Below are 13,728 nucleotides of genomic sequence, written 5' to 3'. Positions count from 1 at the left end.
GGTTTTGCGATGGCTTGCTTAAATGTAAAGGTGAAATGAGTATCCTTCACGTTGATAAACTCATGGTGACAAAAAGATGACTTTCCAGTAGCAGATGGAAACATATTTAGAACAGTTTCCCCTATAAAGTCGCATTAGTTTACGTTTTCTTTGGTGGAAATAGTTGCAAGGTATTTTCATAAGAAAAACTATTTTCTTATAGAAAACAGTCGAATAACTTTGTCATCACTTGAAAAACGAAAGATTAAATAATCATACTAAAGGCTAGCGAAGTATTACAAAGAAACATATAATTTTTCCCTATTATAAAAAATTGCATAATCTAACACCAAATATCTAGATGACAAGAAATACCCCCAAAGCCCCTAAAACCTTAATCAAGCGATCAAAAACCCCTCAAAAAATCTCCCCCAGCCAAAACAAGCCCTCGCACTGCCCCCCAAAACCCAAGACCAAAGATCCCGCATTGAGAAACGAGGCCAGCCAGGAGGAGGCGCCTGAGGGGAGGGGAGAGGAGGGGAGGGGAGGGAGGGGAGGGGAAGGTAGGGGAGAGGGGACCAAGGGGAGGGGAGGAGGGAACAAGGGGAGGGGAGAGGAGGGGGGACCGAGGGGAGGGGAGAGGGGGACCGAGAGGAGGGGAGGGGAGAGGGGGACCAAGGGGAGGGGAGGGGGAGTCCGAGGGGAGGGGAGGGGGAGGGGAGGACCGAAGGGGAGGAGGAGAAAGGCCGGAGGGGCCAGAGGGGCGCGGGGGGAGCGAGGCGAGGCAGCATGAGTGTGGCGGCGGCGGCAACGTTGAGGCGGACGCTCTTCCCGGCGCGCTCGTCTTTCTCCTTCGGCCTCCGGAGGATCCACGCCATCGGCCGGCCTCCGCGCGCGTCTTGGAGTCACGTGGTCGCCTTCAGGAGAGCCATTGGGGCGTGCGGCAGTGTGTGGCACTCCAGGTTGGGGAGCAATACCCTGGTGACGATGGCTCCCGTGACCCAGAACGGGCCTTCGGGCACGGTGGAGAAATTCATCAAGGAAAATAAGGTTATGGTCTTCAGCAAGTCCTACTGCCCCTTTTGCCACAAGGTGAGACTCGAGTCACTGATTGACCTTTGGTTTTTATTCTTTTTATTTTTACGTAAGACTTTCCCGCTCTATGCTCGGAAGTTTACATAAGGTTTTATTGCAAAGGCTGCAATATCAACTCTCGTTAGACCGTACTTTACGTAATGTCGCATAACGCGCCAAAAAACGAATTCTTTATGTAGTTAGACATGCATGACGACGTATGAAAACATTGATAGGCCTATAACTAAGATAGGCTTAGGGTTAAGGTTCATAGACGGATATTCGTGATCACTTTTCTTTATTTTGGGCACCTGTTTCTCTAGTCTTAAAGTCGAATTTAATGAAAAATCTGTTAAATTCTGCTTAACCATAACCACCATGCAATGTTGACGAGCAGTGCAGACGAATTTATATTTTTTTCCCCTTAATTTTAGTTGGAAGAACAAAGACAGACATGTATTCAAGTGATGTTTATTCATTTAAGAGAAAATTTTCCTGGTTAGAGATGTGTTTACATAAGTGGCTGAATTACTGTAAGTTCACACTCTAAAGCTTATTCTTTGCTTCTCAACTGCACGGGCAAAATGATATGAACTTGCAAAGCTGTTTTATTACCATTAAAGGCATCTAAAGATCACTATTGCTAGATAGATTTGAACAGGTGGTTGTCTATTTTTTAAACAGAATTTTCCTGCATTAAAGCATAAGTTTTGGACTAAAAGGAAGCAAAATATGTCATATATATAAAGTGAAATTTAAGGCATGTGCAGGTTGCTTCATCTTCTGGACTTTTTGGTGCGCTGGGAAAGGCCAACATACCTCCTATGAATTTCAGACCTATCTGGCAGTTGAACATTAAATATGGAAGGCCAAACTCTTGTTATCTTCCCAGAATATCTATTGTGGAAGCTTGTTGTATGTTGTTGTAACACGTGATGTCAGACCTTGTATTAAAGCTCACAGGAAATACCATTTTGGATAGATCACAGCCAAAATAATTTAAAGAATAAAGTCTTGTTTTGGAAGTGTATTTCTTCTAGAGATTTACTAATATTTTCATTTGTAAGACTGTCTCATAGCTCTAGACTGAAATCATTTTTTGAAAGTACTTGCTCCTTAATAAGATCTGTTCAGCATAATGTTGGCATTAGGATAACACCGACAGCATTATAATCTTGCCGTGCAAATCCTCAAACCCCAGACAATAGGCTAAATGGATCTATAGAACAGCACTCAAAAGCTGAATCTCTTGGGTAGATTATTAACTTCCATCTTGCTTCCAACCGCCTGGGATACCCTCTTGTCAAATGATTTAAGGCTATAACTCATATAATAACTCATATAATAACTTTCCTCAATAACTTTTATTTCATTAAAGAATACTTAGGATTATTACATAAGTGTGGAGTGAAAGCTGTTACATGTTTTTGTGGTTCAGATACTAACAAAGGATGTGTTTATGATTACTAAAACTTTATTTTTATATGATTACTAAATCCTTATTTTTATCTTGTTGTCTTCTTTTGAATTTAAATAGGATAGCCCAAGATGAGTTATACATGTATCATTAATATTTTTGGATGCTCAGTATACTCAACATATTAGTATTAGATTATGTAAAGGATAAATTGATAAAATCCCATAATAAAGTGATATTACTATCAAGAAATCTGATTATCTCTTATCTACAGGGGCTTTAACCCTTTCCCGACGGGTGCACTTGCCTTTCTACGGCCGTCCTGCCGGTTCGATTGGCCATAATGGCAATGAAATCGTCACAATAGGATGACGCCCGGAACGGGATTTTTTCGACTGTGTTGTTCGGATGTTGACGTTTTTCATGTCATTGGGTTAACCCTTTCCGACGGTGCACTTTCTACGCGAAGCGAAGTCCCATATCCGGTCAATGCAAATATGAAATCGTCACAATAGGATGACGCCCCGGAACGGGAGTTTTTCGCTGTGTCACACGGGTGTGACGCACCGTCGTCATTGGGTTAATGTTGTTGTTTACTACAGCCTGACCTTGTTTATGATACTGTGAATGTTAGTTTTATATTGTGATACAAAATGGATATATTTTAAAATTAGGATTGTAGAGGAAAGTACAAAAATGTCTTAATTATGTATACACTAATAGCCTAATGGAATTTCTTATATTTGAGCATAGAAAAAAATTATTACCAATTAATATCCTATTGATATTGGGTAAACTTTTTTCTTATGCTCATGTTTTAAAATTGTATAAATTCCAACACAGACAGACAGACAGACCAGTATTAATTCTGTAGGCTCCTTGATTATTTTTTCAATGTAAGATCTCCAAACATAACAGAGAATTCATTTGAAAACTTATATAGCCTATAAATTTACTGATATTTTGTCTTCTCCAGGTGAAAGCTCTGTTCAAGCAGCTGAACGTCAACTACGGGGTTCTTGAGCTCGACCTCATAGGTAAGAATCATGCTCTACTTGTTTTGCGAGCATGTTGTGGCAATGTGTATTGATTAGCTCACTCCCATACTTATGGAACTCGATTGATTATTGATAGGGTGATAGGGAATAGCACGTTTATTTTGTTTGTTTGTATGTTTTTAGTGATTATGTACTTAAAAGCAAAGACACGCTTCAAAAATTGCCAGGAATCAAATAAAGAGATAGAGATAGACAAATAGATTGACAGCTAGATAGACAGCTAGATAGACAAATAGATTGACAGCTAGATAGACAGCTAGATAGACAAATAGATTGCCAGCTAGATAGACAAATAGATTGCCAGCTAGATAGACAAGTAGATTGCCAGCTAGATAGACAAGTAGATTGCCAGCTAGATAGACAAGTAGATTGCCAGCTAGATAGACAAGTAGATTGCCAGCTAGATAGACAAATAGATTGCCAGCTAGATAGACAAATAGATTGCCAGCTAGATAGACAAATAGATTGCCAGCTAGATAGACAAATAGATTGCCAGCTAGATAGACAAATAGATTGCCAGCTAGATAGACAAATAGATTGCCAGCTAAATAGACAAATAGATTGCCAGGTAGATAGACAAATAGATTGCCAGGTAGATAGACAAATAGACAGCTAGCAGATAGACTGATGCATTTAAATATATTTGTAAAAGAATGCACAAACTTCATACACCTGATTTGAATGAGATTTCAAATGAGATTTCGATTGTCCCAGTGAGAGCTCTGTTATGAATAAAAGATCAGCATCGTATGAAATTCTTTGTTTTTTTTTTACATAGTTTCATACAAAGATGTTTATACTTTGTTCACTATTACATTGTTTACTGTTACATCTAAAAAGCTGAAGACAGGATGTGCGCTATGCCAAGCACAAAGAAAGATAAGATATTTTTTTGTTTTATGTAAAGATATTCGCCTTGAAATTGGACTGTGTGAGAGAGAAAAACAAAAAAGAAAACATGAGTTATAGATTTCCATGTGCATATTTTAGTGTGTAAGTGAGTGCATTGTGAATGTGGTTATAAAGGGAGTGTCATGGACAGTTGCCAGATGAAGCCAGCTGACCTTGAATCCTGAAGGTGTGCTGTGAAAGGGTTGACACATTGTAGGAAAATTTTAATCACACCAAATTTTGTTTAAGTTCTTTGCTACTTTTTTCCTTTTATTAAATTTTGTTGTATGGGTTTTATTTTTTCATGCACTTCAAAATTTTGTTTTGATGTTTTCGAATCATGTTCTGTAGTTAAAGTAATTTTAAGATTTGCTTTTTTTTTTTTTGTTTTAAGCTCTGAAGTTCATTCTGTAAAGTGAATAAAAATAGTGTGAGAGTGAGTGAGTAACCATGTTGGGAATCCATGTGAAAGGGAAAAGAAGTACAGGAAAAACCCAATAAAACTGACTGAAATAATCTCTCTCTCTCTCTCTCTGTCTCTCTCTCTCTCTCTGTCTCTCTCTCTCTCTCTCTCTCTCTCTCTCTCTCTCTCTCTCTCTCTCTCTCTCTCTCTCTCTCTCTCTCTGTCTCTCTCTCTCTCTCTCTCTCTCTCTCTCTTCTCTCTCTCTCTGTCTCTCTCCTCTCTCTCTCTCTCTCTCTCTCTCTCTCTCTCTCTCTCTCTCTCTCTCTCTCTCTCTCTCTCTCTCTCTCTCTCTCTCTCTCTCTCTCTCTCTCTCTCTCTCTCTCTCTCTTTCTTTCTTATTTTACAGTAAACGAGAACAAAAATTATGTAAATGGGTAAATGGGTACAAATAAGATCTGTGACTCAGCAATATAACTTTAGAGAACTAGACATAAGCTTGTGACTCAGCAGTATAACTTTAGAGAATTAGATGTAAGCTTTACTTTATAGGTAGCAGATCAGATCCTGTTTAAACTAAACTATTTTGTTTTATTTCCAGAGGATGGGGCACAAGTGCAAGAAGCGTTAATAGAGAAGTCTGGCCAGAGAACCGTCCCCAATGTTTTCATCAATGGGGAGCATCTGGGTGGTGCGGACAAGACCATAGAAACACATACCAGTGGAGAATTATTACCCTTGATTAACAAGGCCCAGCACAATTATGATTATGACTTTGTAAGTGTCTACTCTAGTATTGGGCCTTTTAGAGAGTGCAATTTTTTATGCATTTTTTTTTTTGTTTTTTTTTTCCAAGGTTTGTTTACCCCTGTGTAAATAATTTATTCTAAGAAATAATTAGTTTTATTATGGAAATTATTGGGGAACAAGTTTATTTTAAAAGAGTCGAGGATATGTTCAATTAGACACAAAAAAATGAGAATATGATTTCACAATTTGCATAAAGACTTTGGATTGATAAAATGTTTATTTGTAAAAGACCTTGACAAAATACCAATAATGGATGATATACCATACAGGTATCAGTAATGGAATATATTTTTGTTAAAGGTTTATGCCATTGGGGAGTGGCATACAAGCATTTGCTTGAAGAATAAAGTCTAATACAACCTTTTCCTTTCAAAGATTGTGATTGGTGGTGGCTCAGGAGGTTTGGCAGCGTCCAAAGAAGCTGCCAACCTCGGGGCCAAGGTTGCAGTCTGTGACTTCGTGAAGCCAACCCCCAAAGGCACAACATGGGGACTTGGTGGCACCTGTGTGAATGTTGGATGCATTCCCAAGAAGCTCATGCATCAGGCAGCAATACTTGGACATGGCCTGAAGGTATGTTAGTTGGGGTTCTGTCTTGTATATGAATTGTTTTAGGGATAACTAAGATATGTATTATATACTGTATACTGTTCATGGAAAATTTAGTTGGGATGATGTATAAGAGAAATGTGCATTTGTAGTTTTTTTTAACAAGTTCATACATTATTGATTTTAGTTCAAATGCCTTTGATTTTTCAAATATAGTTTCATGGGGATATGTAAAAAAGAAATATTTGGTCTAATATCTTTCATTAAAGCTTTAGAGGAGATGTGGTACCAGTAATGTCCTTTATAGAAGTGGTTTTCTTTTTTCTTTTTCTTTCATTTACACTGCCTCTTTTATTTACTCTCCTTCAGGACTCAAGGGAGTTTGGTTGGGAAACTCCCGAAGGGGTGACCCATAACTGGACCAAGATGGTTGAAGGCATTCAGAACCACATTGGCTCACTCAACTGGGGGTACCGTGTTGCCCTTCGGGAAAAGAAGGTTGACTACCTCAATGCTTATGCCACTTTTGTTGATGAGCACACACTCAAGGTACGTACAATTGTTTGAGGTTTCATTTTAAGTATTATTCTTCAATCTCCAAGTTCAGTGTGATTTTACTATTGTTTTATTAAGAAAATGTAGTAAAGATTGTGTAATAATTCCTGCCATATATTTATTTTACTGTGTAATTCATTAACTATTGTTCTGCCTCCTCTATTCCTTCCTGGAAAAGAAGAACAAATCTTTGATTGACTCATTCCTTCAAACTTACAGACTGTTGATAGACGTGGCAAGGAAAAAACCCTAACATCAGACAAGTTCATGGTAGCCACAGGTGGCCGTCCACGCTATCCAGACATTCCGGGAGCTAAAGAGCATTGCATTACATCTGATGACATTTTCTCCCTGCCCCATGCTCCAGGAAAAACTCTTTTGATAGGGGCATCCTACATTGCCCTTGAATGTGCTGGCTTCCTGGCAGGTCTGGGTTATGACACAACAGTAATGGTAAGCCCCCGTTGTTTTTGTTGATGTAGATTTTTTTTTTCCTATATTAACCCATTCCCGACGGGGGATTTCTAGCCTAGAATGTCCAAATGCCGGGGCTTTCGAATTATTAGGCCTAAATCAATTGAATAGCTGGCACAATACTGTGCCGCCCGGCAACTGGGCTTTTGAATGCGCGGTACACATGCTGTACCACCCGTCCTGTGTGGGTTAAAAGACAGGGATGTATTGTTTTTACTTTTTTTAATTATGTGCTTACTTATCTGTTTGGTGATTATTTGCCTGAGATATGCAGGGGGAGATTGTACTGTAACTGCAACCATATTTTGGATACTTTCGAGAAGGAGCATTATTTACCATCAGGGGAAACCTATTTCTAGAGAACTTGGCATAGGATCCCCAGATGTTATGTGTTACTCGACTTATTAATGAATGAGATTTGTTAATTTTGAATAAAGTAATATAGCAATTGCTTAGTTTGACTGTATTTGTACAAGTTAAATAATTCCCCACTTATTTTTTATACAGGTGCGGTCCATTTTGTTACGTGGCTTTGACCAGCAAATTGCAGATAAAATTGGTGTATTTATGGAGCAGAATGGTGTAAAGTTCATCCGTGGTGCTGTCCCAAAATCAGTAGAACAGGTGAGGGAGATAATTCATATAGTACAGAAGTACACTTGTATGTTTGTATGTTAGTATGGTAAACATTTGTGTATATATATGGACATATGTTTTTTATGTTTTTGTTTTATATAGTTGATATTCAGAAATTGAGTAGGTTTGTTGATATCTTTTGTAGAATTAAATTTGTATTGTGTATTCTTTTGCATTTTTGGAACAATTTTCAGTGATAAATGGCTGTAATTTGTTTCAGACAGATATGTCTAATTTTTTTAGTAGATTGTGAAGGTTTTCATTTCATTTCATCTCATCTCTTTTAGATGAGAAAGTGGTTTCTTAACAAATTAGATGAAGAATAGACAGACAGACAGACAGACAGATGCATATAAATATATATGTAAAAAAAATGCTCAAACTTCATACACCCGATTTGAATGAGATTTTGATCGTCCTGGTGAGACCTTCATAATTTATATGCAAGTGAATGGTGTTAGGTCAGCATCTCTGATGTAGTTATGATTTACTTGAAGTAAATAGAGGGATTGTGTTTTGACAGATCGAGGAAGGAACACCAGGAAAATTAAAAGTTGTTGCCCAGCAAGGAGAAGAAGAAATAACTGGTGAATACAACACTGTCATCGTTGCCATTGGCCGCGATCCGTGCACTGAGGGTATTGGACTTGAAAATACCAGTGTCAATCTTGCAAAGTGAGTTAGCATTTTGCCACTTTTTACATGTTTCATTAACTGAATCTTTGCAAAAAAAAATAAGTTATTGATTAAAAAAGAAAGAAAGAAAAAAAGAATTAAACTAAGTAAAATTTCAAGAAAAATACAAGCAGTAAAACTTAAAGTTAGGAACTGCTGTGCACAGAAATATTCTTTATGAACACAAATGAGTTGGATGAAAATCATTGCCATTGAATGCTTCTCAAAATAAGAAACTCTATTTCTTATGTAATCCTCAGGAGTGGAAAGATTATAGTGAATGAAGAAGAACAGTCATCCGTTCCGCATATCTATGCTGTTGGTGATGTTATTGAAGGTGGTCTTGAACTCACCCCTGTGGCCATTCAAGCTGGAAAGCTTCTTGCCAGGGTAAGTTGGTGGATGGCATGCTTAATATTGACAAGTTTAGACTTTCTATCCTATATTTGGATGTAGTTCATTGAAAGAGTTCTGTAAATATTTGGTACTTAAGATATAGTATTTTGTAATATTTATTCATGAATGTGCACCCTTTTGCAGCGGTTATATGCAAATGGCAAAATGACGACTGACTATACAAATGTGCCTACGACGGTGTTTACCCCACTGGAGTACGGATGCTGCGGACTTTCAGAAGAAGCAGCAATTGCCAAGTATGGCGAAGATGATATTGAGGTTTACCATACCAATTATCAGCCCTTGGAGTTCACGGTGGCTCACCGGCCTGAGAATGATTGCTATGCAAAACTGATTTGCGTCAAGAGCCAGGATGTGAGTAGTGTTTGGTTTAGGTGAAGATTGTATTGTGAATATGATTATTTTTATATTTTCTTTGTTTGTTGTGTGTGTTTCAGCTGTGGCTTATGTGCAAATATGTTATTGACATTAAATTGATGTTTCTTTCCACAGGAGAAGGTTGTTGGGTTCCATGTGTTGGGTCCTAATGCAGGAGAGATCACTCAGGGCTTTAGCATTGGCCTTAAGCTTAATGCCAAGAAATCTGACTTTGATAACCTCATTGGTATCCATCCCACAGATGCAGAGGTAAATATTGCATTATTGTTACTTTTTAGTTGATTTAAAGATTTGTAAAAAAAAAAAAAAAAAAAAAAATAGATACATTACTTTGTCAATATTAACCAGTGAAATGATTCCTTGCATGTTGGAATAGTAAACTTCTGAATCTATTGATGTAAAAACAGGATCATGTTATTTTTTTTTGTTAAGCACAGTCACATTATATTTTATCTTGATATAAAGAATTGAAAAAAGTTACCTTATTTTTTCAATCATTTTATTATTATTATTTTCTTTTTACAGAACTTCACCACAATGTCCGTAACCAAAAGTTCTGGTAAGGATGTGAGTGCTCAGGGCTGCTGAGGTTAGATAATGCTGCTCTTTAGCTAACTTGACTGGAGATATTTGTATTTGAACACCACAGAGTTGAATTGGCAATCTTTTTACCAATACTTTTTAGATGTAACATTTGCTATTAATTTTAGAAGAGATAGTGCCTGCATACTTAACAGTGACTGTCACAGTATTAATTTGCAGTGTACTAAGTTTCAGGTTATTACGATTCTCCATATTTTTAAGTGTTGGGGTTTAGAACTACACTCTGTGATAAGTGTGAGATTATCTCCAGTCATGAACTTTAGAGCAGCAAATCTTCAGCTTCAGGAGGTGGAAGAATCATCAATTTTTGTAGCTGGTTGAGAGTGTGGCCTTGACTACGTACTAGGCTTGGATTCTCCAGCTGTTGAGAAATTGAGTTATTATGAAGGTGGTTTCCCAAAACCCAGTATGGGAGGGAACTGCTGGAAGCTCTTCATCATCTCTAAAGCTATTTTGCCTTATTATTCCAGTGTCCGACTTGTTATTTATTATTATTATCATGATGATGTACTGTTGTAATCTTTGTTTTGCATTTAGGTAACCTATGGTTGTTAGACTTCCAAATAAATTTACTGGCCCCATATAAAGTAAAATTCTAAAAGTTTATTTTGTATTTCATTGTTACCCATCCTCTCATGTCCATTAATGATAAATGCTGGATGTTGCCATGCTTAATGTTTTAATTTGAATAGTGGTAATGTGTGAAAACATATTGTAGGCCTGGCATATTCTGAAAATGTTAGTTTTATTATTTAGTGAACAAGGAAGCAAGAGCAACTAAAATAAGCAATTACCATACTATTTGCTAGTTGATGTGAAATTTATTGGAAGTAAGATATGTTGGGATAATACTCAAGTAAAATTTGCTGAAATGCTATATAGTAATATATTGACTAGATATGGTTTGCTTATGTCTTATCACTTCTTATATACCACAAATTCTTCACTTTTGGTTCATCACTACAGATCTAATTGACTTAAATGTAATTGGAAAAGAAATTGAACATAATGGTTTGTGTATGATTCAAGATTTGTATATTTTCATTCAAAAGTTGATATATTACACATTCATTGTTTTACAATATATTTCGGTTTTTATTTATTCAATAAACCATAGATCCATCAATTTTGTTATTTCATTGTGGAATTACCATTGCAAAGGAAAATAAATCACCCATATAACCCACAAACAACTTATGACAAAAGAATCTATTACATGGGAAAAAAATAACAAGCAAATAAGTGTATAATTAGAAATGGAAAATTAAGATTTTTTATTTAAATGTGAATAAAAGATCTGACTGACAAATGAAAGAGAAAGAGAGATGTCAAATGAGTGTTTAGGAATACGGAGAAATTTGGCATGATTAATAGCAGCAACTCGCCAGTAAAATATTTAAGAGATTGTGAACAAAAGGAATGCCGACACTCCTGCCTATAATACAATCAGTAGTGCAAACAAGGCATTAAACAATATCCAAGGTAAATCCTTCGCTAATTTTGTGGATCCGTAAACAGGTGTCCACACTCAGGTTACTGAATCCAACTGGAATAAACACAAGTCACATATCAATGTGATACAAGGCTGCAGGCGAGATTGCTCATATTCGTCTACAAAAATTCATGTTGGGTGACCAAAGTTGATTTATAAGGGCGAGGGAAGGCAAGAGAGGAATTGCTCCGGGCTTCACCTGCCAGAGGACTTCCTCAATAAAAAAACAACAATAAACACTAGTAATCATTGTAGTTTTACCATGAAAATCACGAACACAGTAAGTGTGAGTTGAAATGCATCAGGAAATAGGAAGACTAATAAAGAATTATATGAGAACCACGAAAAACTAAGCCCTCTATGTATACTATACAGTGTCACAGGATGATACAGATTAGTAAATTAGTTCCTTTTTTTGCAGATGCCAAGTGTAGAATGTATATATTTTTGTATATATTATAGCCTGATGCATAAATGTGACTTAAGACTTACCAATCCCTTTTTTTTTGATGATCGTGAATAGAAACAGAGAACTAAATAAGACGCATTTTTTGGCTCTTATTTAGTGTGACTAGCAGTATAATAAAGAAAAATTAACAGTGATGCATAATTCAAAGAGATAAGGGCACCACAACACTGCATATTATCTGATCACGAGTGATTCATCCCACAATGGCCGTTATCACAAACTGAAAAAATGGTCTTATTCTTACGATAATAAAGTAGGCGTGTTCTTCGGAGCCTAACCAAAAGGTTCCCAAAGAAATGCAGTTAATTATTACTTTTTTCTTTTGTAGTGTAATATAATTTCTGTGAAGGAGCCCCCCCCCAAAAAAAAAAAAAAAAAAAAAAAAAAAAAACAGAAATACTTAGTAAATTCTAAATCTGGGCCTGTATCGTGACCGCTTCTCCATGACTGCATATGAGGGTTTGTACCCAATGCCCTCCAGCACCCTCTGCACCATTCTATGTACATATACTTACTTTTTACTCATTTTGCTTCCCAGTATATGCAGTTAGTATGAAGTCATGCTGTCGTCTCCTTTGATCCTTTTATCATATATTTTGATATATGTGTTGGGGGGGGGGGGGGATTCTCCATATGATTCTATATGATATACATACATATATATATATATATATATATATATATATATATATATATAATTATATATATATATTTATATATATGTGTGTGTGTGTGTGTGTGTGTGTGTGTGTGTGTGTGTGTGTGTGTGTGTGTATGCGTGTGCATGTGTGTGTGTGTGTGCGTACGCGTGTGTGTGTGTTTGTGTATGTATGTGTGTGTATGTGTATATGTGTGCTTGTACATGTGTGTGTGTGTGTGTGTGTGTGTGTGTGTGTGTGTGCGTATGCGTGTGCATGTGTGTATGTGTGTGCGTACGCATGTTGTGTGTGTGTGTTTGTGTATGTGTGTGTGTGTTTGTATGTGTGTGTGTGTGTGTGTGTGTGTGTGTGTGTGTGTGTGTGTGTGTGTGTGTGTGTGTGTGTGTGTGTGTGTGTGTGTGTGTGTGTGTGTGTGTGTGTGTGTGTGTGTGTGTGTGTGTGTGTGTGTGTGTGTGTGTGTGTGTGTGTGTGTGTGTGTGTGTGTGTGTGTGTGTGTGCGTGTGTATGTGTATGTATGTGTGTGCTTGTACTTGTGCGTGAGCGTGTGCTTGTGCAAACATGTGCGTATGCGTGTTTATATACAGCGAGTGTGGTAGAAATGACTTGGTGAATCGAAACTATTTCTCTTGGTTGTTATATGTCTCCGTCTTTCGTCTCTCAAATCTCCTACACTAAGGCCTATATATACATACATATACATATATATATGTATGTATATATATATATATATATATATATATATATATATATATATATATATATATATATAATATCACATTCACATCTAATCAAACATTAAAAAAAATCATACTACCTAACAACCCCATTTCGATAGAACCAGGGACATATTAACATAATATAAAACTACCAACATATGGTAATCGGCAATCCCTTCACCCTTACTCATCAATTGCAAAATGTTGATCATTCTTTATAGTTGCAACAAATCACTGCAGAAAACCACGCGTTGGCAACAGCCAGCGCCACAGAATGAGCTATTGACACTGACGTCCAGCTGATAACACCTATTCCTAATTTATTAACTTTCCAGAGCTTATTTTTCAAGGTGAGAAGATTATTTTAGCTCTACTAATGTTCATCAGTTCAAAGGGAATGTTTAATCACGTTGTTTATGGTGACGGTTCGTTGCCATAACAACAGGAGAGAAATTGATTGTTTACGTCGTTGATTT

At 36.9% G+C, this 13,728-nt stretch overlaps 1 protein-coding gene across 1 annotated transcript; it reads left to right on the top strand.

Moving 5' to 3' along the window:
* The first annotated feature begins 642 nt into the window (after nucleotides 1-642).
* Nucleotides 643-10,522, top strand: Trxr1 (Thioredoxin reductase 1). The gene is made up of 12 exons (XM_043016214.2): nucleotides 643-1,071; nucleotides 3,447-3,507; nucleotides 5,421-5,596; nucleotides 6,005-6,202; nucleotides 6,548-6,727; nucleotides 6,953-7,186; nucleotides 7,715-7,831; nucleotides 8,367-8,518; nucleotides 8,779-8,908; nucleotides 9,059-9,289; nucleotides 9,428-9,562; nucleotides 9,839-10,522. The coding sequence occupies exons 1-12, from the start codon at nucleotides 769-771 to the stop codon at nucleotides 9,905-9,907; spliced, it is 1,986 nt and encodes a 661-aa protein (XP_042872148.2). The 5' UTR covers nucleotides 643-768; the 3' UTR covers nucleotides 9,908-10,522.
* The last annotated feature ends 3,206 nt before the right edge of the window (nucleotides 10,523-13,728 follow it).

This window comes from Penaeus japonicus, unplaced genomic scaffold (genome assembly GCF_977035675.1).
Source record: "Penaeus japonicus unplaced genomic scaffold, GWHDUDI00000001_assembly GWHDUDI00000020, whole genome shotgun sequence".
NCBI lineage: Eukaryota > Metazoa > Arthropoda > Malacostraca > Decapoda > Penaeidae > Penaeus > Penaeus japonicus.
The sequence above is the reverse complement of the archived record's forward strand: the minus strand, read 5'-3'. Positions and strand labels throughout refer to the sequence as shown.